Source organism: Lissotriton helveticus, chromosome 12 (genome assembly GCF_964261635.1).
Source record: "Lissotriton helveticus chromosome 12, aLisHel1.1, whole genome shotgun sequence".
NCBI lineage: Eukaryota > Metazoa > Chordata > Amphibia > Caudata > Salamandridae > Lissotriton > Lissotriton helveticus.
The window spans coordinates 287,942,729-287,965,645 of record NC_136073.1 but is presented as its reverse complement, the minus strand read 5'-3'; the positions used below and the strand labels follow the sequence as shown (position 1 = coordinate 287,965,645).

The 22,917-nt window shown below is 43.9% G+C and overlaps 1 protein-coding gene across 1 annotated transcript in view; it reads right to left on the bottom strand.

The window, feature by feature from the left end:
- LONP2 (lon peptidase 2, peroxisomal) overlaps window positions 1-22,917 on the bottom strand; it is a 796,271-nt gene that overhangs the window by 510,747 nt on the left and 262,607 nt on the right. The window contains exon 8 of the mRNA XM_078670264.1: window positions 2,750-2,891. Coding sequence (XP_078526390.1) covers window positions 2,750-2,891 — 142 coding nt within the window. The remainder of the gene's footprint in view (window positions 1-2,749; window positions 2,892-22,917) is intronic.

The window sequence follows — 22,917 nt, the reverse complement described above, 5'->3', positions numbered from 1 at the left end:
ACTTTTTTCCGTATTTAACTAAAAATGGTAAACATACTAATAGTCCGCTTCTATTCCTATCTTTCTAATGAACAGTACTGTTTTTATTATCACAACTTTCAGTTATTTGCACTATTCACATGTGGTAGCACTTACTTTTTAAGCCAATATTTATTGCTAATTTTGCACATAGGCCTGTTTCCTGCTCATGATATGTCAATTGTTGTTTTAATACAAGAGATATTTGAAATGATGAAAATTTGAATCTATATCAATTATGGTGGAGTAACATTTATTGTGTATGAATTAGTACAGCAATGTTGTTATCTCATAGAATCGCTGCTATATTTATGATTACATGTATATTTGTATTTATGATCAAAATTCACATTTATTTTGATATGCATATTTATATCTATTTATTTATTTATATATGATATATTTATTTATATATTTATATATTTATGTATTTATACATTGCATTTCTATGAGTGACCGCCAGTATTTACATATGTACTTACACAGCAATATTCCTTTTGACTATCGATTTCATGAGCTTGTGTACTAAATAGACAGGCTTGGAGCTATTTGCATTTATGCAGTAATGAGTTACGACAGTATGTTGTCTATGTCTAGCAAAAGAAAGTTTTTTTCTATTGGCACTAGCACTTTAAATGGAGCACATACGCCCCTACACTTTGTCATGTGATCAAGGCCGTGGTCGGCCGAAACGCGTAATGGTGGTGTGGTGGAGAGCAGAATAAAATACCCAGCACCTATTCCTGGGTTTGTCTCGTCATTTTCATCGTGACTGCTGTGACATTTTTTTGCATATATATATATATATATATATATATATATATATATATATATATATATATATATATATATATATATATATATATACATACATACATATATACATACATACATATTTTTTACTTGCATTTAAGTTAAGTATGAACATGATTACAAATATATCAACACATGGGAGAAAGCATATTTCTAACATATTAAATTATCCCACATGGAACTCTGTCCTGCACTAGCACTTTATGAAACACTCTTTGACCTACCTTTTAACCGATACTGGGGCTCCAGTACGGTAATGGTATTCAATGTCCCTCAGTGTTCAGTTCATCAAATGTATTTATACAGGTACAAAAACAAATGAAAATGAAAATGCACACACCCAAATTCGTGCCAAAACATCTACTGCCCATGAACATTTTATCGGAATGTCTTGGGTATATTATGCTGCACTTTTTTTGCACTATTACTTTGCACTTACACTTATTTTGCACATTGGTTTTAATATAAATGACGTTGTTTTGAGGAAATGTACTAAATGAGGCGTTTTACTGTGCTTTTATTTGTTCAAAAATCTGTGATGTCATTTAAGTTGTATAATCTTAAATTATGATTATATAAAATATTTATTTGCAACTTTGCACAAAAACTATGATAACAGAAGTAACAAAAAGTCAAGGCAACAATATCAGATACTTTACAGCTATGAGAATTGCTTTTCTATGTCTATTGCTCTTGTATGCCTCTATTGAAAAAGTCATGAAAATGCAAATGTACTTAAACCAATGTGATTCCTTGCACTGTGTCATGTGAGCAAGGTCCCAGGGAGGGGCTGAAACGCGCCATGGTGACCACAAGCACCGAATAAAACTTCAAGCACCTAACAGTGGTCCGTATCCGTTATTGAAACGTATGCAGGAGTGCACAGGAAAAGCGGAATACCTTGATATATATATATATATATAGATATATGTTAAGTTTGAACATGATTACAAATATATCAACACATGGGAGAAAGCAGCATCATGGACACTATTGCAAAAATATGTTAAATAATACAATTTGTTCAAGTATGAGTGCAACGAGCAATTTCATCAGAGGAGGTTCTATAAATGGTATGGGGACTTTACTAATTACAAGCTGCGTATTAGGGACAAGGTGATCTATGTTTACAGTTCATGAGCTTCTATACAGAGGCATTCCCACCATGGACCCCAAATCTTCTAGTGGTTTCATGGGAAGACCCTCATTTGGTATAGTGATGCCTCGATCAGAGAACATCTCTCCATACCTTCATTTGTATTACTGTAGTGGACCTTCAGGGTCCGGCCATGTCCAGCTTAGTCAGAAGAAAACCCAGATTAATCACCCTGGTGAGAGCCAAATATTTTACTAGACCAAGTCAGTCCACTTCGAGTGCGGAAGAGGCAGCACAATCTGGAAACCTACCACAGACATCCTGGTGACAATAACCTCTTGCCAATATTTATGTATTACTGTGCATCCCAAATCTGTATGGAAGAAATATTTTCGAGAGGTTCTCCTAAATTTACAGATGTCATTGATCAGGCTCCTTTCAAATGCATCATTCCGATATCTGAAAATGACAAATAGAGAGGCTCCAGCCATATCGGATTGTGGATAAATGAAGGACTTTGAAGGATATTTACCAGTGCCCATATCCAAATGCAATATTACTACCAAGGATTGAAAGGAAGCATTCCAAACTCTGAGCAGTTTGGCTTTTGTGAACCTGGCATATCCATAGCAGGATAGTTCTAAAAACCTGACTGTACAACGAAAGGTTCCAAGCAATACTATGTTTATGACTGAACGCAATTCCGAAAGCAATTTGTTCTTACAACATGTAGGAGCCCTACGCTGAGGCTCTGGCTCCTGAACCAATACTTGTGGCTTTTAGCAGACAGTTAATAAAAGTAGGGGTCCTCACACATCTTACCTCTAGGAGAGCAGCCGCCGGATCACCCTGCAGACTTTTTCCCAGTTTGTCAACCTCATCTAAAAGGAAAACCGGATTGTTGACCCCAACAGTCTTCAAGCCATTGATGATGCGGCCAGGCATACTGCCAACATAGGTGCGTCTATAGGGAGCAAAAAGGAAGAAGAAAAAAATCTATGTAATGAGAGATGGCCAATGCCCCAGAGGAAATGCAGCAGACACAAGAAAAATAGAAAACTGTAAAATATTTTCTACTGTATGTAAATTACTCTCCTCTTTTGGAATTCGATCAACCCAATGTATATTTTGAAACCCATACTAAGGGCCTTATTAAGAGTATGGCTGTCCTGGGACCGCCGTGTTCCCAGTGGCAGTCCAACTGACACCAGCCCGGTGGTCTGCCCGCGTATTACAATGGTGGCGGTAAGATCGCCACAAGACCACCACCGGGATCCAGGATCTGGTGGCAGCAGGGAAAGCAGGCGTGAATCACGGTGGTGCCGATGCCGGCACTGCCAAGCAGATTCCGACCTGCATTTCCACCAATCATTTGATGGCGGCAACCACGCCATGAAATGCTTGGTGGGAAGTCATGGAAAGGGGCCCCCAACAGGACGCCTGGGGAAATCCACCCACGGGGGTGCATTAGGGGGACACATGATACCACATCGTGCACGGACATGCTGGAGGTGCGGTCACGGTGGCGGTATGTAGTTTAGGCTCTCCTATCAGCCAAACATACCCATGCCGCCTTGACAATGTTGCCACACCTCCAGCCCTGGATTCAGCTCGGAATCCGGTTGGTGGGTTCATCACAGGCTTGGTGGTCTACCTGGGACCGCCGCAGAGGAAAATTCATAATCGGGGCCTAAGACTAAAGTACAGAATTTCATTTGCATGAGATTACCGAGTTCTTCCTGAAACATTAAGAAAAACATGGACTTTATTCTACATAAATACACAAGGACAGGAAAAGAAACAGTTTTATTTCTTAGCACCATACCTACTAAATTAGTTGTAAGCGGTACTGTTGGGCACCTGATCACATCTAACAGACAAGGTACTTACCTTCGATAACCATTCATCTGTTAGACATGATCTAGCTGCAGATTCCTTACCTTTAAACTTCCAGACGTCAGACTGTGTCTAGAATATTTTTCTTAGCAGTACCCTTGCGCGCTGGTAGGTGGCGTCGGTTGACTCTGGGTGACGTCAGTCCATCGTCGTGGGGATGTCCGCATTGTCAATATAACCGCCACTCCGTTGGGCTGACTTCAGTACTTCTCATGACTTTGCTTGCCATAAACACAGAGCCATGTAGTGACTCAAAATGGTGTGAACAAAAAGAGCTAGGGCCCTGAAGAGGAGCATCTCTGACACTAAAAGACAATTCCGCAGTGCAAGGAGGATGGGTGGGTCAGTAAGGAATCTGCGGCTAGATCAAGTCTCTACCAGATAATGGGTTACCGAGGGTAACTAACTTTTCCATCTGATAGAGACATCTAGCCACAGAATCCTTAACTTTCAACAGATACCCAAGCAATACCTTCAGCGGAAGTGGGAATCCGGAAAAGCTTTAAACAAGGAAATCCTGTAAGAATTAGGGAAGAGGATGTAGCCTTACGGTTACAACGGTCTACCTCGGACCTGGGGAACCGGGTTCGAATCTCAGCAACGACGCTACATATCCTGTGATTCTGGGCAAATCATTTAACATCCCTGTGCCTAACAAAAAAAAAATGAATGTGTTTATCTGTAACGACACTGGTGGGGAGACCACTTACCTGCCGCCACCGCCGAGAGTCATATCCTGTGATCCGTTGGTCTGCCGCCATCGCCGAGAGTCATTCCGGGCTGCAAACGGGCGCCAGAGCAAGCGCCGGAGCAGACGCTCAAGCCGCCACCGCCAAGAGAGTCATACCTGGGCATAGAAACCGCGCCGCCGCTCCGGGAGGGACTACAACTCCCGGCAGGCATTGCGGCGACGCGTGGAAGTGACGCGAAACGCGCCAGCAGTGCGCTCTGAGGCCAATAAAGGGAGACAGAGACCCGCGTCGCGGGACGCCCGGGGCGAAGCCCGGGCAAAGGGCGGGCCCTCTACGGCCCTCATCGGCACGAGGAGGCAGGGCAGGGCCAGAAACCCTGCGCAAGGTTCGCGAGGCATCCTACTGTTCAAGTAAGACTGTTCAAGCAAGACTGTATTGTTTGTGATACATATTACCCTGTGGTTTGAGGAGTATTAGCTCTTTGTTATTTATCATCAGTATGCCTAAAAAGGGACCCGCACCACCTGCACCACTTGCCAACACAATGGAAAACTATTTGGTGCAAACAGTGAAAAAAATCAATCTACAGAGGAGAGAATCGCTGGGTTTGAGTCTGTCACCTGACTTACACTGTTTGTCCCCATCTTCATCCCCCTCACCTGAGGACTTAGTGTCCCTCCAGACTTTCTCTGATGCCTCTTCAAATTGTCCTACCATACAGGAATCCGGCTCCCTAAATGATAATATGTTGTCTGGTCCCGAGGTCCTTATCGTGGAGCATGGAAATAAATCTGACAGTGAGATGGATCAGGAAAATCGTGCTGACCTCACAGATGAAGATATTTCTACTACTGAACAAACTTCTCGATTAGCCTCTGTGAAAAATAAAAACCCGCCGAGACGGGGGGGACTAAGATCTGGGGCCAGGAGGAAGAGGGTAAACATCCCAAAGGCAAACCCAAAGGAAGTTGAAGGGGGAAGTGTTGAGATTAATGTCAGCCATGATGAGGACTTGTTTGATAGAATCGCTGACTTAATAGATAGTAAAATTAAATCCATTGTTAAACCATTACTCTCTAAAATTGATAAATTACAATCTGAAGTCAAAAAGTTGGGAGGGCAGTTGAATAAACTAACAGAGGGTGTTGTTAATGTTACGATGTTGGTATCAAACCTGGACAAAAATAGTAGAGAAGTTGATGATCAGGAGGGGGAGAATACAGATGATGTATTAAATAATCCACCATCTCAGCCTCCTGATCCAAAACCTATTGCTCCCAATACTAATAGAGGGGATGGTCTGTTAACGGTTGAGATACCCCCTGCACATGCTCAGTTAACTGACCCTCTTCAATTTATAGTTGAAGCTTCCCCTGTCGTTTTAGTATTGGCAAATGTACCACCCTTAGAAGCCGGTGCTGAAGAATCCCCTTCCTCTCTGTCTAACAAAGCCTTGCAGTGGCTTACTACTAATATGAGGTTAGCTCCAGGGGGGGGTCAACTGCTGGCTCAAGAGATCAAAACTGCTAAAAGGGTCTCATGGCTAGGTAATCGCCCCAAAAAATTCAAGGGGGATTGCGTGGCAGTAAGCTTCTTACATTCAGGCGTGTTGCCTAACATCCTTATCAATTTACTCCCACCCCAACGCAGGCAGGGCTCTGTTGTACCATTAACATTGAAGTTCTTTTATGGTGAGCAGCAGAATGTCACCTACCCTAAAACACCAGCCTTTGGATGGGATATTAATTCTGATTTAAACTATAGAAGGGGCTGGGAACAACATCGGAATACTGTAAATCAATCCGCTCCCCTAGTACATCAGAATCCTTTTGCTCAACCCCTCTTATTGTCTAATCGATTTGCACCCTTATCCTTTTTGGATCATAATGACTGACTCTTGTCAGAACATTCTAGTCAGACAGAGAATAGTGTGCCAGTATTCAGTATGCTTACTTGGAATATAGCTGGTATAAAGTCCAAAGTAGGTAATGCAACTTGGTTGGCTTTTATAACTAGGTATGATATCATTGCTCTGCAGGAAACTTGGGACACAAATTCTAGTTTTTCTCTTGATGGCTACAGTCATTTTTGTATCCCTGCTGTGGCTAGCACAGCAGGAAGAGCGAGGGGAGGACTGTTAAGCCTCTTCAAACTAGACATCAAAGGTAGCCTTAAGAAATGTGACTCAGGATCTGAGCAATGTCTTATTGTTGAATTGTCTCGTGTGGAATCTCCTAATATTTTGTTTATTAATTTTTATAATTCCAACGCTGCTGACTGTACAACATATAGTCTAGGTAGATTGGATTACTATCTGTCAGTCTATAGTGAAGATGTTAATGCATTTGAAATCATTTTTTTGGGGGATTTTAATATACACCCTTGTTCACTTATGTGTGTTTGCGATGACTCAGAATCCCCTCCAAATTGTGCACTGGTCCATCTTGAACATAACAGACAGGGGGGCTGTTTAGAGAACTTCCTCGCAAGATGGAACCTATACGAATCCAGTTGTGGGGAGGGGGGGATTAGAGCCCCTACTTTCAAGGGCTCAGACAATGACTCTGTTATTGATTATATTTTTATTTCTGCATGTTTTTTATCCAAGGTTTTAATGTATAGAACTGTGGTTTCCACTTTTAGTGATCATAACCCAGTTTCCATGGACCTCGTAGTGTCTGATTTTTTGGGGCGAAACCATGGTCCTTGTTATGAAGAAAGAAAGCTTAAAGTTAAGGATCAGGGAAGGAAACTGAAATGGGATAGTATAATCCCAGAACCCTTTGTTCAAGAAGTTCTTTCAGAGGCTGAGGAGGAGGTTGGAGTGTGTTTATCTAGTGACTCTAATGATGGGGAAGTGATCTTTGCATTTAGCAGCATATGTAACAAGATAAATGGCAGGCTTTCTGTGACTAGTAATCCCAAGCCGAAACCTCTTAAAAGATGGTTTGATCACAGTTGCTCAAAAGCACACTCTGCATTGCTCAATGCTTTGAAAACTGTTCCAAAAGATCGTGACCTCATCAGCAATAGTAGAGCACTTTATAAAAAGGCCATTGTAGTAAGGAAAAAACAGCTTAAAGATGAAGCCTGGACACAACTTACTGATCCAGCCATTTTAAAAAATAGTGGAGAATTCTGGAGGATTGTCAACCAACCCTTACTCACAGGGGAGGACAACTCCCCTCTAGAAACTAATATCCCTGATGAGGGTTGGATTAAACACTTTAGAGACATCTATTCAGCTCATAATAACGCTGATACCAGGGAACAGGAAGTTAATACTATTCCATTAGGGAACCATTTGCACTTTTTAGTCGGTGAAGTATTATCTGCAATAGATTGTACTTTAAAAAAAAAGGCACCAGGACCAGATGATGTCCCCGCTGATGCCTTTAAATGCTTCCCTAACTTCTGGTCTAGATTGCTCTGCAGGGTCTTTAATGCCTTAAACCGTGATAATATTCCCAAGTCATGGAAAACATCAATAATCATTCCTGTTTTTAAAAAAGGAAATAGGCAGGATCCTGCATGTTACAGACCAATTTCACTGATTGATTCTTCAGTTAAGATTCTTGGGAGAGTCATATTAGTTAAATTGAATGAATGGGCCACCGAGAACAATATCTTGAGTAATGTGCAATATGGGTTCAGACCTAAAAGAAGTACCCTGGATCAGTGTCTTAATCTCCACCTCCTGATCGAGAAATATACCAGGGCCAAGGATGGGTCCATGTACCTTGGGTTCATGGACCTCTCCTCTGCGTTTGATATGGTCAATAGATCCAAGCTCTGGTTAAAGTTACTCGACATGGGTCTGGATAGATCCATAGTTAATTTACTAGCTGACTTACACTCTGGCCTTACTGCTAAAATTAGAGTATCCACGAATGGAAGGTGTACAGATGTTTTTGCGTCTGAAAAGGGAGTAAGACAGGGATGTATTCTGGCACCACTGTTATTTACGCTTTATGTGAACGCGCTGGAGCCAGCCCTCAGGGGCGTTACAAGCGACATTCCACATGCAGGAGAGCAGGGGATACCAGTTCTCCTTTATGCGGATGACGCTGTTCTTCTTGCGCGCACTGGGGTGGGGCTTCAACGACTCCTGGATGCCTTTGAATCTTTTATGGGCTCACTTGACCTGAAAATAAATGCAAAAAAATCGCAGGTTATGCTCATGGGCAGGGCCTCTAGGAGACCCTTTCATAAAACTTTTCTTTGTGGGCAGGAAAAGCTCGCACGTGTCTCCTCCTTTCCCTACCTTGGGCTCACCTTTGATGACAAAGGTAGCTGGGGTCCTCATGTTACAAGCAGAGCATCTATGCTGGCCAGGACATCTGCTGCCCTCCATGGGTTTTCTAAAAAACTGGGGGTAGGCCATTTGCAGCTATCAGTAAAATATACAAGGCTAAATGCATTTCAGTTGCATCATATGGTGGCTCATTGTGGGGATATAGGGGAGTGGAACCCATACAGACAATGGAAAACAATTTTTTTAGATCTGTCTTGGGCGTCCCCCAGTCAACCCCGGCCTATACAGTCCACATGGAACTGGGGGAAGGCTACATCTCAGACCTGATTAGAATAGCACCTTTAGTTGCTTGGCTGAGGATGTGGCTGAACACAGAAATTCCTCTTAATCACACCATAATGAGGGACTGTTTGAACCTAGATAATGTATACAGGATTAGGTGGTTGATGTACATTAAGGAAAATTTCTTGAAGTTGGGGAGGCCTGAACTTTACACTGCTATGGATTCTCTAACATCAAAAGATATTGTTTACATTAAAGCTGGAATGAAGGAGCTCCTAACCCTGGAGAGGGAAGAAATTGAGCTGAAGAAACCCTGTGTCAGGGCCAGTGTACTGCTGGCTATACCCAACGGTCCTGACAGTTATCTTAACGTGGTGACCCATCCCTACCACAGGTTTATTTTAACTCGTTTTCGATTTAATTTGATACATTTTAGCTTGGGGTTTTATCCCGTCTGGAGTACCCCAGAAAAGGCACCACCCTGTTCTTGCGACCATTTTTCTGAGCAAAGTACTATGCACTTTATAATGTTTTGCAGCCACTATAATGAAGCTCGGAAATTGTTTCTTGTACCTATACTCAAGGAAGCAGGATTTATTTTAGTTAGACCTGCTCTTATTTATCTACAAATGCTACAAACTCCCAGGATTATGTTTTACGTGGCTAGTTTCCTGGTGAGAGCTATTAGAAGCAGGAATATCAGACTTAAAAATGTGTCTACTTGCCTTTGTAGTATAGATCAACACTCTAGTTAGTACGTTGGCTGGTGACCTTTTGGGTCAGCATTCTTAGAAAGCACTGTAACAGGGTTAGTAGTTGCCAGTCCTAATTATTTTGCTGGGGACCCTCTTAGCATTTTTTTATACTTTTTAAGTCTTTATTGCACTTTAGCACTTTTGCACTTTAGCACTTTGCACTTTGTACCAGTTATGCTGATGTTGGTCTTTTTAACCTGTTATTCTTAAATTGTTTTAAATTGTTTTTAACGTATGTGTTGTTTGTATTTTTGTCTCATATATTTGCCATTGTCTTTGTATGATATTAAGTTATCGCAATAAAGTATTTGACTGACAACAACACTGGTGCTCATGTGAAGCACTCTGATACCCGTTGCCTCGGGTCTAGTTCGCGCTATATAACAAAATAAAAAAAATGTAAAACAAGGCAGAGCGGCAAACAGGCCCACCCTGCGAATTTGAGAATCCAGGCAATAGTGTCTGGCGAACTCGTACAGAGATGCCCACATAGCCACTTGGCAGATATCTATAAAAGATATCAATACTGGAGAACCACAGTGTACTGGTAAGTAACTTGTTTCTTCTCCAGTGTTGTATCGTTTATAGATTCACATGCTTGAATCAGAATAGCAAGCAGTACCAAAGGGTCAGAAGTGGTGGGTAAAGTGAACCATGCCACCATGCAACCCAGAAAGCATAATTCGAATAATAATCATAAAGAGCATATAACATGAGCTCATAACAATGTATACATATACATATATACATATAGAAGTATACCTAAATTATAAAATATTCGAAACATATTAATGACTTATTATAGCAATAGTAACCAATGTAGAAGAAAAAGGCACGAAGGTCATACATTATGCAAATAGACGTCGCAGAGCAGCTTGACTGACTGCCACATCCGCCTTCTGCCAGGCATCCAGGCAGTAATGCTTTGTGAAGGTATGGACATTCATCCAAGTCGCCGCCCTGCAAATATTATGCAAGGACACTCCGGTGAATAGAGCAGAGGAGGCGGCCACTTTGCGTTTTGAGTGCTCTGCGAACTTGGAAACCAGAGTGCGGGCCAGCCCTCTCATGACAGAATAGAATAGCAGATGAGACCCAGAGAGCAATAGACGCCCTTGTCAAAGCCTGACCCTTCCTAGGTGCAGAGAAGGCAATGAGTAACTGAGTAGATTTTTGGAAAGGCTGAGTCCTTTTCAAGTAGAACTTTAAACATTGTTTAATGTTCAGAGAATGGAATCCTCTCTCAGCTGGCAAAGATGGAGCTGAAAAGAAGGGCAAAACCACGGGTTACTTTAGATGAAATGCTGAAGGTACTTTGGGAATTAAATATGGATTAGTACAAAGAATTACTTTATCTTGAAAGAACTGCAGGTAAGGCTCTGTTGCTGGGAAGGCCTGAATTTCTCTAATGTGTCTAGCTGACGTGTTAGCCAACAGGAAGGCCACCTTCCAGAAGAAGTACTTCAAGTTGCACAAGTGAATTGGTTCAAAGGGTGACTCATAAGCTGCAACAGGACAATCAATATATTGCCATAGCACTGGAGGAGTTCTTACTAGAGGGTAGGCCCAGAAAAGACCTTTCATGAACTCTTTTCAGTATGTTAGACAACAAAGATAAGCAACCAGAACGCCGTCTGAATCTGGAGATTGCTGCTAAGTGCACCTTGATGGACGCGTGCACCAGACCAGATTTCAAAGTCAAAGTCAAAAGGTAACTTTATTTAGTTTGTCACAACCATAAAGCATATACTAAAAGCGCAATTTATAACGTACAAAATTAAAAGCGAAACGTATTTTCAGTCTACTTTAAAATATTTACAATTTCTGTAAAAATCCTTTTCTGGCCCCAAGCATTTAATCTTTTTCAGCTTTCGTGAGTAAGTTATCTAATAGTGTCATAAATTTTACCCCCCCGGCATATTAACATATTTGATGAGGCGCCCATCCAATTTGTTACCGCATGTCTGCAAGTACGGATATTTAAGTCATTTAAGGCTGTTTTTAACAATTTCCTTCTTTCTACTTTTACAGATTCACAGACGCACATTAGGTGGCATAAAGTTTCTGTATGGTACCCACATAAACAACATGTCTTTGTTTGCTGTTTATTTTTCCAGGTGGGGACCAAGTCCTTCGAGCAGTGATCGCCAAACCAGACCAGATGTGGCGAGAGACAAGAGATAGGGCAAAACATCTTCAGGCGGTGATGACAGGGGATTGCAAGAGTGCACGGCACACCATATGTAAAAATGTTTCCACTTGGCTGAGTAGCATTTGATCGTAGAAGGAGTACTGGCTTTCTGTAGAATTACCTGACATTCCTCAGAAAAATCGCTAGTTGCCCGAATTCTGTGCGAAGAGGAGCTAAGCTGACAAGTGTAGTGTGCGGATTTGATGATGAACTACTTAGCCCTGGTTCATGGAGAGAAGGTTTTCTTTTGGCTGGAACAAGATTGGAGAAAACCTTGATAGGCGATACAGCTCTTTGAACCAGTATTGTCGCGCCCACGCCGGGGCGCTTAGGATGACACGGCAAGGCTCTCGTTTGATCTTCTGCAGAACCTTTGGAATGAGAGGAAACGGAGGGAATGTATAAGCAAACGTTCCCTCCCAAGAGAAGTGGGGGGTGATTCCGAGAGAGCATGGCCGAGGGAATCTGCTGGGGTAGAATCTGTATTTTTTGTTCAGTGATGTAGTGAACAGATCTAGGGTTGGAAACCCCCAGAATTGAAAAACCCTTTGTAACAGTTCCTTGTTTAGTTCCCACTCGTGACACTGCTTGGTGTCCCTCCTGAGGGAATCAGCCCAATCGTTTTGGACTTTTGGCACATGCTGAACCTGTATTGATATTCTCTGGACTATCAGCTATTCCCAGATCTGCTGAGCCAGGATTTAAAGGGCCTGAGATCTAGTCCCACCTTGCTTCAGTAGATAGAACATGATGGTGGTGTTGTCTGTGCAAATCAGGATCGACAACCTCCTGATTCTTGGCAGGAATGCTTGTGGGCCCAGAAAAACTGCTTTCAGTTCCAAGAGGCTTGTGTGACACTGTGCTTCCTGAGCCGGCCAACTTCCGTTGATCTACAATTCTTGCAGGTGAACATCCCACCCGTCAATGGAAGTATCCGACGTCATTACCACCTTTGGTTTTGTCATGAGGAAAGCAAGACCTAAAGAGAGATTGTCTCTTACTGTCCACCAAGACATAGCCGAAACCATTACCGGTGTGATTGAAATGATGTCCTCTAATGAGTCTCGAGACTGAATCCATTGAGGATCAAGCTGCTCCTGAAGAGGTCTCATCCTTAGGCGACAGTGTGAAATCAGCTGGATACACTATGTCATCATCCCTAGCATTGACTTGTATGTCCTTACTGAAATGCACTTTTTTACGGACAGACCCTGCAACGTCTTCTGGAGTCGTAAGATCCTTTCTTTTGTGGGGAAGGCTTTCGAAAGCGTGGTGTCCAGCGTTGCTCCTAGAAATACTATTGACCTGGATGGAGCTAGAGAGGACTTTCCTGGTTGATTCTGACCCCCAGGGTGCGAAAGAGATGAACACAGGAGTATGTCAATCCTCTGGCTGCCTGAAAGGATGGGGCCCTGACTAAACAGTTGTCCAGGTAATGGGAATAACTGGTGACTGGCTCGCTGTAGAAAGGCCGCCACTGGAGCCAAGCACTTGGTGAAGCTACGTACTCTGCCACCGTGAATCTGAGAAAATGGCGATGTTTTGGATGAATGGGAACATGAAAATAAGCGTCCAGAAGATCTAGAGAGGACATATAGTCTCCCGCATCCATGAGAAGCAGGATTTCCTGGCGTGAGAACATTCTGAAAGGTTGAGATTTGATGAACTTGTTCAACAACCTGAGATCCATTATCTGCCTTCATTTTCCCGTCTTTTTCTTGATTAGGGAGTGAGACTAGAACCCCAGATTGCACTGATCGAGTGGCACCTTTTCTATTGCCTGCTTGGCAAGGAGCAATTGTACTTCGCTCGAGGACTTTGAGATGGCGATGGGAAGTTCTTTGCGGAGGCAAATTTGGGGGTTGTTGAACAAATTCCAGGGTGTGACCTTGGCCAAATATGTCTAACACCCAGTTGTTGGAAGATATAAGCTTCCAATACGTCTAACACCCATTTCTTGGAAGATATAAGCTTCCATTGACTGAAGAATTTGAGGCAAGCGGGTCAAATTGAAGTGGGACTAAGATGGCAGGGGTCTGGGCATCCTCATTGCCTCTTATTAGAGTGCTGAGCCCTTCTTCCCGACGGTGGATGTTGAGGTGTCACTGCTCTAGGATAGGCTGGTGTTTAGGTTTGCCCAAAGGGTTGTGAAGTGCACTCACGAAACCCCTGTTGATAATATGGCTGGAACCACTGTTCAAGCTGAGGGTGAGAGAGATATTGACCTCTGCCTCTGCCCCGGAAGGAAGCAAACTTCTTCTGCTGCAGATTAGTCAAAGATTCAGCCATCTCAGTATCCGAATTGATCGAATGCAGCAACTCATCCACATGTTTACCAAACCGGAATTCGCTGAAGAACGGCATGTCTAATACTTTGGCCTGAGCCTCCGGGCAGAACGTCGCAGCTTTCAGCCACCCCTGCCATTTCAACACCGCTGTTTCCGCCATCTGCCTGAAAGCCATCGATGAAATATCCAGAGCCACATCAAACATCTCGGAAGAGGCTCTCTCTCCTTCTGACAGCATATTCTTTGCTTCTTTCTTCTTATCCTCAAGAAGGAACTCCAGCAAGGCACAGATGTCGGACCACATTTGGCGGTCATACCTCCCAAGGATAGCCATGGCATTGAACGCCCTGATGGCAGTGGCCGACTTAGTGGATAACCTCTTGCAGATGTTGTCCAATCCGCGCCCTTCCTTGTCAGGTGGAGCTGCACACGGAGAGGAAGGGTTCTTTGATCGCCTTTGAGCCGCTTGCATAATGACAGAATCAAATTGAGTGTGACCAATCAGGCATGCAGGAGAGTCCTTGGGCGCGCTGTTCTTTTTTCTTTCAAACTTCGGCACCACCGCAGGTATAGAAGCTGGCGTCTTCAACTTCAGGCCCTCTTGCCATAAGAAGTCTACAATAGGAAAGGATCGAGAGGAGCATTGCATTGTAGGCTTAAAATCGTAGAAAAAGCACTCCATTTGCTTGGCAGGCATAGGGAGGTCAAATCGCCTAGAGGCACGTTCCAGCAGATAGTGGAACCTGCCGATATCTGCAGGCATAGAGTCGGCCAGAGGCGGAGTAGGAGAAGGTGGAGTAGGGACCACATAGTTGTCCCACTCATCATGGACATCCTGGTCCAACTGCAATTCCCCTTCTCAAGTTGCTGGTCATAGTCATCCTGACTTTGCACAGGAATTTCCACTGGTGGCAGAACGGTCTAGCCCTTCTACAAAGGTGGTACAGACAGCGACACAAGAGTGGGAGCCTCCTGAACAGGAGGCAGCTGTGGAGCAGAGTTCGCTTCAGGAAACCTTTTGTAATAATCATCCAGCATTAACCGAAGATCAGTTACTAATGACACAGGGATATTAATGGAGGGTTCTTGAGTTTGTTCTTCCTGTTCCTCATAAGGGTAGTGCTCTTGAAATGCATCCAAATGTTGAGAACTGGGACATCCTATATCTAAGGAAGAATAGTCCCTCTCCAAATAAGTTGACGGCTCATCTATTGCCTCTTCTTCCTCCGAGTCCTGGCACTTAGCCCTGAGTTTTGAAGAGCTATGTGCAGGACCATAAGGACCATCATATTCAGACTCCTGGAAATCTAGGAGACGAATAGATGGTAATCTTTCAGAAATCCTGCAGAAGGGGAGGCATTGGCTTCAGAAGCAGACTGACTTTTTCCCTCTTTGACGGGGTCGTCGACGGCCCAACCAACTGTAGCAGCTGAAGAGTCGTCAATGGTGAATGAACCTGCTAAACCGTCAACGGTGAAGCCCTTGCCAATGGAGGCAGTCTAACTGCAACCGACAACGGTGACATCGCCACTGCCGTAATCGACGTAGCTGCCGCTAATGTCATCTTGACCGTCGGCATAGTAGCCGTCGCTGACGAAACCATTGACCGAGAGAGCCAGTTCCAGTAAAGACGGAGGCCATAGACAGAGATTTCTTCTTCTATGGTACAGTCGACGAGCAGATTTTGTCAGCTGAATTATTTCTAGAAGGAGTATGAGGCATCAACGGTGGAGCAGAACCAGACCTCTAGTGAGAAGAAGGACCAGGCTGGTCTTTCTTGGCTCTTTTCTCCTCAATCCTTCCCTTACTTTCAGATCTGGATTTTTTAGGGTCCTTAAGCAAAGAGGAAGACCCTTCTTCTTTTCTCTTCGTGGAGGCGGTATGAGGCTTCTCCTCAGAGTCAGAGTCTTTTGCTGCTTTTTAGGTCAAGCCTACGCAGAGCGCCTGCAGTGTTTGGAAGACCTGTAGTAATCGTTAAAGGACTTACCTCTCGTTTGCTGGCTTCCCATTGGTGTAGTGTTCTGTCGTTCTTATTTTCGGCTTTCTAAATGGTCCATCTAGTGATATGTCACTTCTATTTCTTCATAGAACAGCACCACTCAATTACAGTTTTCTTCCGATTCCAATGATCATATGTTGTTTCAAGAACTCTTTATATACTTATGGCAGCACTGCATGCCAAGTTATAGCTTCGCATATGGTGGCCACGGGCCAAGCCTTTCTTTTGGTCTGGACAGTTGCCTCCTCTCCAGTTCTGCAGGCTCACTGCTGCCCTGCCTATGGACTGCTTTATACTTTTTGCAGCGCTGCATGCCGAGCTATAGCGTCGTATATGGCAGTCACGCCTTTCTCTGCACGGCTGCCTCCTCCCCAACTCTGCAGACTGATTGCTTCCCCGCATATGGACTGGCTGAAGTCCCCGCAAAGAACAGCTCTTCCTCCTCCCCTCCATACCACTCTCCTGACTGACTACAGAAGGCTCGCATGCAGTATCAGAGCACATTCATGAGGGTTTTGATGTTTTTAATAACGGTAAGTGTGAATTCAGCAACAGCCACAGCGCGCCACTTTCAGTTTTTAAGAGGTATTGTCCCTTTTGTGCTAATTGTTTGGAACTGCTTTGCCAGTCAATTATAAGCAGTTGCCCTTTAAGAAGGCGGGTCTACCCCATACATGTGCAAATTCCTCCAAAGCCTGGAGTTTCAAGGCAACCTAGGGTATCCGCACTTTCCCGTTTCACAGGGTCTGCATTTTGTAGTAACTGTGGGCTGTGACTCACCACAAGTGTCTGTGCCCTGAGGAGGAACTGGCTACACTACAGGAGGTGCAGAGGCGTCCCCTGTTGAGATAGCTTTAACTTTGGCTAAGGCTGGAGGCAGGCACAAGTCCTAAAAAAAGAAGTGGGGGAGGCTAACGTCACGACAGGAAGTGACGTCAGGAAAGGTGGCTTGTACTCAGTTGCAGTTTATAGTTATTGAGCTCCTGGTAAAATAAGTGGGGGGACGCCGTCCACCCGAGTGGTACCCCGACTCGAGCCCTGGCTGGCGGCGAGATCATACACAGGCTTGCAGGAGGTCTGGAGCTGTGAAAGCTGCCTTTGCTTCAGGAAGCTCTCAGCTTATCAATTCCTTGGTCTAGCTAGCGGGAGATCACTTGCGCAACTGCAACATAAACAGCCGCAGCTAGTCTGGGCAAATGCGGTCTACTCTGCACTGGTGCAAAAACCGGCTTCAAAGGCAATACAAGAAACACAAGTGGCATCTACAACATAAAACAACATTACCTTCGTACCGGACACTTGCATCGTTCAGGAAGTTTATGATAAAAATTCTATTGTGCACAGCGCACTCTCCCACAGTCTCCACAAGCAGAGCAATAAGGCACACTGCAGCACAAACGGTAAATACGCTTTCTGTAACTTTCTTTAGGGTTTGACTGCATGTATTCGTGTTTTCACTGCCAGCACGGATGGACAGCTCAGCAGGCTTATGTGACCAAAGTGAATACAGAGCTCATTTCATGTTTTATTATGTTTTCTTAAATTTAGCACAGAAACTGGACTGCTTCCTCCAACTTGCATCTATTCTCTATGCGGCGTCTGTCTTTGATTGTATACACACAATGGGCACTACCCCAATGCCCTCTCCACTCTATCTTTTATGGGTTACATTTAGTTGCCTCCGCCCTCCTGGAACATGTTGGGAAACATCGGGGCATTTGTGTATTAGGAAGGACTTTAGTTGTAGCAAAGAGGACCCACACCCATTTTGTAAACAACAGTTACATGGCCCTCAACCCACAAACATATCTACAGCTGGTCTGTCAAGACCCGAAACAGCAACCAACCCGGAATCGCTCACCCGATAAGGGGGTCGAACCCAAACTGGCGAAAATCAGATGAAAGGCAGAATTTCAGGCTTCGTAATTACTGAGGTTCTGTGATTTTCGACTTCGCTTCGTATCCAGCCGCCATTTTGTATCCGGCGGCATTTTGTGTTGCCTTTACTCAGAAAGCACAGCGTACAGAGTATTTTTGCTTTCCCAGCTGCTCTGCGTCTCCCTAGTTAAAAAGTAAACCCTTGTCCTTGTTTACGAAACCGATGTCAGGGTCTGGCCGAGTTCGTTAATCTATGTCTAGACTGATTAATCTTGTCTTACTCCACTGTTTGGGTCCCACCATTCTTTCTTACTTTATCTTATTTGACTGGCCTTCGCCATTCTCTTTGTGTATTCTCTTATTACACAAACTATCCTTTGAAACACGCAAACATGTTCTACCACCTGCAAATTGAATTACGGGCACTAGTGTTGACTTAAGGGGAGGAGAGCACACGGGGTCTGAAAGAAGGGCGTGTTTAAGATACTTGATAGCTTGTTTTCAAACTTTTCCTATTTGTCAGTTTTGTATGTTTTGGGAGTAGCCGTTGTAAATATGTGTACTATAAGAGACTGTGAGCCACGGAGTTAAGTGGCAGTCTCCTGAGAACATACCACTGGTGTACTTCTTGGACAACTGTGCTTAGCTGCAGCTAATAAACTTGATTTTCTACGCCTAACAGAGTGTCTCGTGTCTCTGTCTGACAAGGCAGGTGAACCCGGGGATTTTAGGCGTGCCCTGCGCTGCTGGGCCCATAAGGCCCGGTTCTCCATTACCACCAAGAGTCATTAACACACATCATATGCACCTGTCCACTCTTGCTAACTTAACGTCGATATTGATTAAAATTTGCCTTCATCGCAGAAGGTACTTGCATACACCGAAATGCTGTGTTCCAGTTCTTGCAAAAGGCTGATCGCAGATTACCCGCTCATTCTGTAAAATATTTGGGATGTGCAGCTAAGAAACTGAATGCATCACAAGCTGGAGCACCCACCCAGTGTCCTGTATGAAATAACAGCCTGTTTTTAACAGGTCATCCCACGTCCCCCCATGAACTGCTCGCTACTGTGATACATTCAAGCTTTTTTATTTATGGGCCTGAAACTCTTTAAGAAATGTTTCTATGAAATATTTTAATACCTCGACTCCTTCATGAGCTGCTTTCCATTGTAATACCATTAAGCTCTTATTTATAACAGGATTGAAATTTTTAGGCAATGTTTTATATCTGCATACCTGCAATGGTTTTTACTAACTGTGCATTAACCATAAATAAATAAATACATAAGTACTGGTATTCTTCATGCATGCTTGGCAATGTTATGACCTTCTGCACCTCTGCACACGCTCCTTGCCTCTGCTAAGTGGTGTGATCCTACTCATGCTTAAGACTTTAGGTTTCCTTGCATGGTTGATGATCTGATGGAGTAGTGGCCCCCTGCCTCAGAGCCCAGCTTTATTTTGCATTCTCAAGAGTAAACAAGCCGCACATGTCAAATGCTTGTCTTCTGTGCTGGCTTTGTTAAGGTCCTGCACATCTTCCTCATCTGCAACAGCTTCACTCGATGGTGCAGGCAGACTTGACTCTTAACTGTGCAGCAGCTGGGAAAAATTGAGCAATGATTTCCAGAAACATCCTCTTAGGTCCCCTGCTTCTCACAATATGGGGCTTCTGCCTCTAGTTGCCAGGAAGAAAGATTGCCTACCCGATTCTGGCAGCCAATCAGAAAAGAGAGTGACATTTCCTTTTTTTGTATATTTATTCATCCATTCACACCCCTTTACGTTAACGAAGCCATAGCTTTACTATACAGTTGCTATTAAAACTTAGAATATGATATAGTGGGCACTTTTTTTTTAAATATTCACTCAATTGCAAAGAAAACACACAAAAATTGCCATTTATAATGCCAATAGCTCAAATTCCAACAAATGTGAGACCTATTGCATTGCAAATGCTTGTTTACTTTGCAGCCAGAGAAGCAGCCTACCCTCACGGTATTTGAAAGTTTTTGTGGAAAAAGTACGACAGTACTTGCATTCTCTGGGCTTGTGGTCTGGATACAGGCAGTAAACACACTCCTTGTGTGGGAACTCAGAATATAGTCCGGACTTTCCACAAGTCTTACAGGGTCTAAACAACCCTTTTTAAGACTCTGACATTATGAAGGAAGGAAAATAGGTACTCACACTCCTGGTCTGTACCTCAGAAGAAATATGAAGTAAAAAGATGAACAGCTAGCTCGAAGTTCAAAAGGGCAACAGTAGAAACACTGTGACTGAGCAGAGCTCAGGGAGACTCCCTAACACACAACATGTGGTAAGAAATGTAAGGTATGGTGGTACTGCAGGGGAAGGAGACTCTATGGTCTATGCTCTGATTAGCCGGAGTTTGGATGTTTTATAACAATGGAAATAGGTTGCTAAAAGCTAGTGATTTCCTATGGGCATTTCAATGATGAAGTTTTAATACTGCTATTTTACTGTTACTGTGGGACTCCCAACATGACAACGAGGAAGATTTAAGCATGTGAATCTATAAAAGCTACAGTACTGGAGAGTCATAAAATATGTTCAGGAAGTAACTTGCACAAGAAACTATTTGCAAACATGCACCTATTTTTGCAGTGCCTACACTTTCATTGAAAACACTGTTGCACCACTGCACCAACTGACTCCTGCCTATGATCTGCAGCATACATTTGCTCCTAACGCAATATTATCTTACTGTGCTCACATTTCTAAACCTTTCACTCAATGATGCAGTTGTGGCTGTTTTATTAGAGAAGTTTTAAGACCTTCTATGTACAGGACTATTATTCATTCGGAGGGTAAAACAAGGGCCGCCAGTCATATAGAATAGGAGCAAATTCACATGATCTAACCAGTGAACACATGATTACTTGTAGTAAGTTTAAATAATAGGACACTGTATGTTTCCTGGCTCACGAGAATCGGGTTTCTTAGCAGGCTATTTACTGTCACAGCTGCAAATGTCCTTGCTGCTGCCCCTCTGTCCAAAAGAAACCTATAACACGTGGGAGGGTTGTGTGTTCTAACGTGGTATATACAGATGGTCCTGCTCATATCTCAACAGATGTAGAGTATAAGCAGCCACTTGAAATAGAAATGGGATTCCTAAAGCATACATTTTACAACTTAATTTTAAGTGCCCGGTTTCTGACGCCATGTAAAACAACACCATGAGGATACTTTATAAGCATTGCATATCACACAAATATCGCCAGAGTCCATGGGAAGCACACAAGATCATCATCACTCCAACATTGGTCATTTCAGTTTGCAGGCTGCGTGGTAAGGCATGCAGTTGTATTCAATGTGCCACTTTTGGTACCTGCAATTGACACATTTTATTGCCACTCTATGGTTTCTTCTGAGTGTCAAGCGTGAGTCTGTTTTCCTTGGTTTACCAGCAATAAACGGCCCAGCCGGTGAAGTGGGCTTTGATGGACCGGCGCCTCAACTCGGCTGAGTGACCGCAGGTAACATAGTGGCAACCAATCAAGGAAGGAAGGTTGTGGGTGACAGTCATTTGGCACCAAGAGGCAGTAGGAAAGGGCAGAAAAGGGTGCAGAAAGATTTGTGCGTTGATTGAGGATCCTTCAAACAAGCCAATCACGGCTTGGGTGCCACAGTACAAGACAGGAGCAAAAGGTACCCTCTTGACCACGGTCATTTGGTAACAGAGACTTAGGGTCTGATTTAGATCTCGGAGGAAGAGTTACTCCGTCACAATGGTGCCGGATATCCCATCTGCTGAAATATAAATCCCATTATATCCTATGTAATGTATATTTCGGTGGACAGGATATCTGGCACCGTTGTGAAGGAGTAACCCATCCCCTTAGATCTAAATCAAACCCTTAGACCTTTGCAAAACCTTGTTGGCAGAGATGTGAGGGCTGGGGTGACCTGGGGCCAGAGGCTACACAGGACTAGTTTGAGGACCTCAAAGAAAGAATGTCTCCTGGCACAGCCGCCATGACAGAGTGAGGATATCGGTGGCCAGTTGAGGGGCTGTGGATCTCTGAATTCGCACACCCGGGATGCAAAGCAAGCAGCCCGGAGCTAGGAGCAGTCACTACCAGGGAAGTAACAAGTGGCAAAGGCGTTAAGAATGGCAAATGAAGGAAAGGTTAGCTGGTAAGCAATTTCCAGACTACCTGCAAAACATCAGCCACCGCCACCTTCACTTAGCCTCTCACTGCGCTAGCGGGGACTTCAGGTTGGCCTCAAGGTTCTGTGCAGTAGCTCCTACTCTTCGCAAGGACTGGAAGAAGGAAGCACACTGACAAGAGAATACACTGCTCCTCTCCCTATAAGGCAAAGGGTGAGCAAGAAAGGGGAAACACAGCAAGTAAAAGTAGGCCAACTCACATCTCCCAGGAAAGGACAGCATAGAGTTGTCCACCCCACCCGAAGATGAAACTAGCACTGCACATCAGAGTACCAGCGAAGCAGGACAGACTACTCCCGAGACAGAAGCAAAGTCATGAGGGAGAGGCCTAAGAAGAGAGTGGGAAACGTAAAGAAATGAGGAGAGAGGGCAGGGCACTTGCTTCAACTCCACTTGAAGGTACATACAGCATCTAACTGAAATGGTGAGGGAGGCTGCAGGGAAACAGAGCGATAAATGGTTTCTGAAGCACATGCAGAGCGAGGGCCAAAAATGCCAAGAGCAGCCAGCAGGGAACTCTGTTGGTGGGACAGCCAGAAGTTGCACATACATA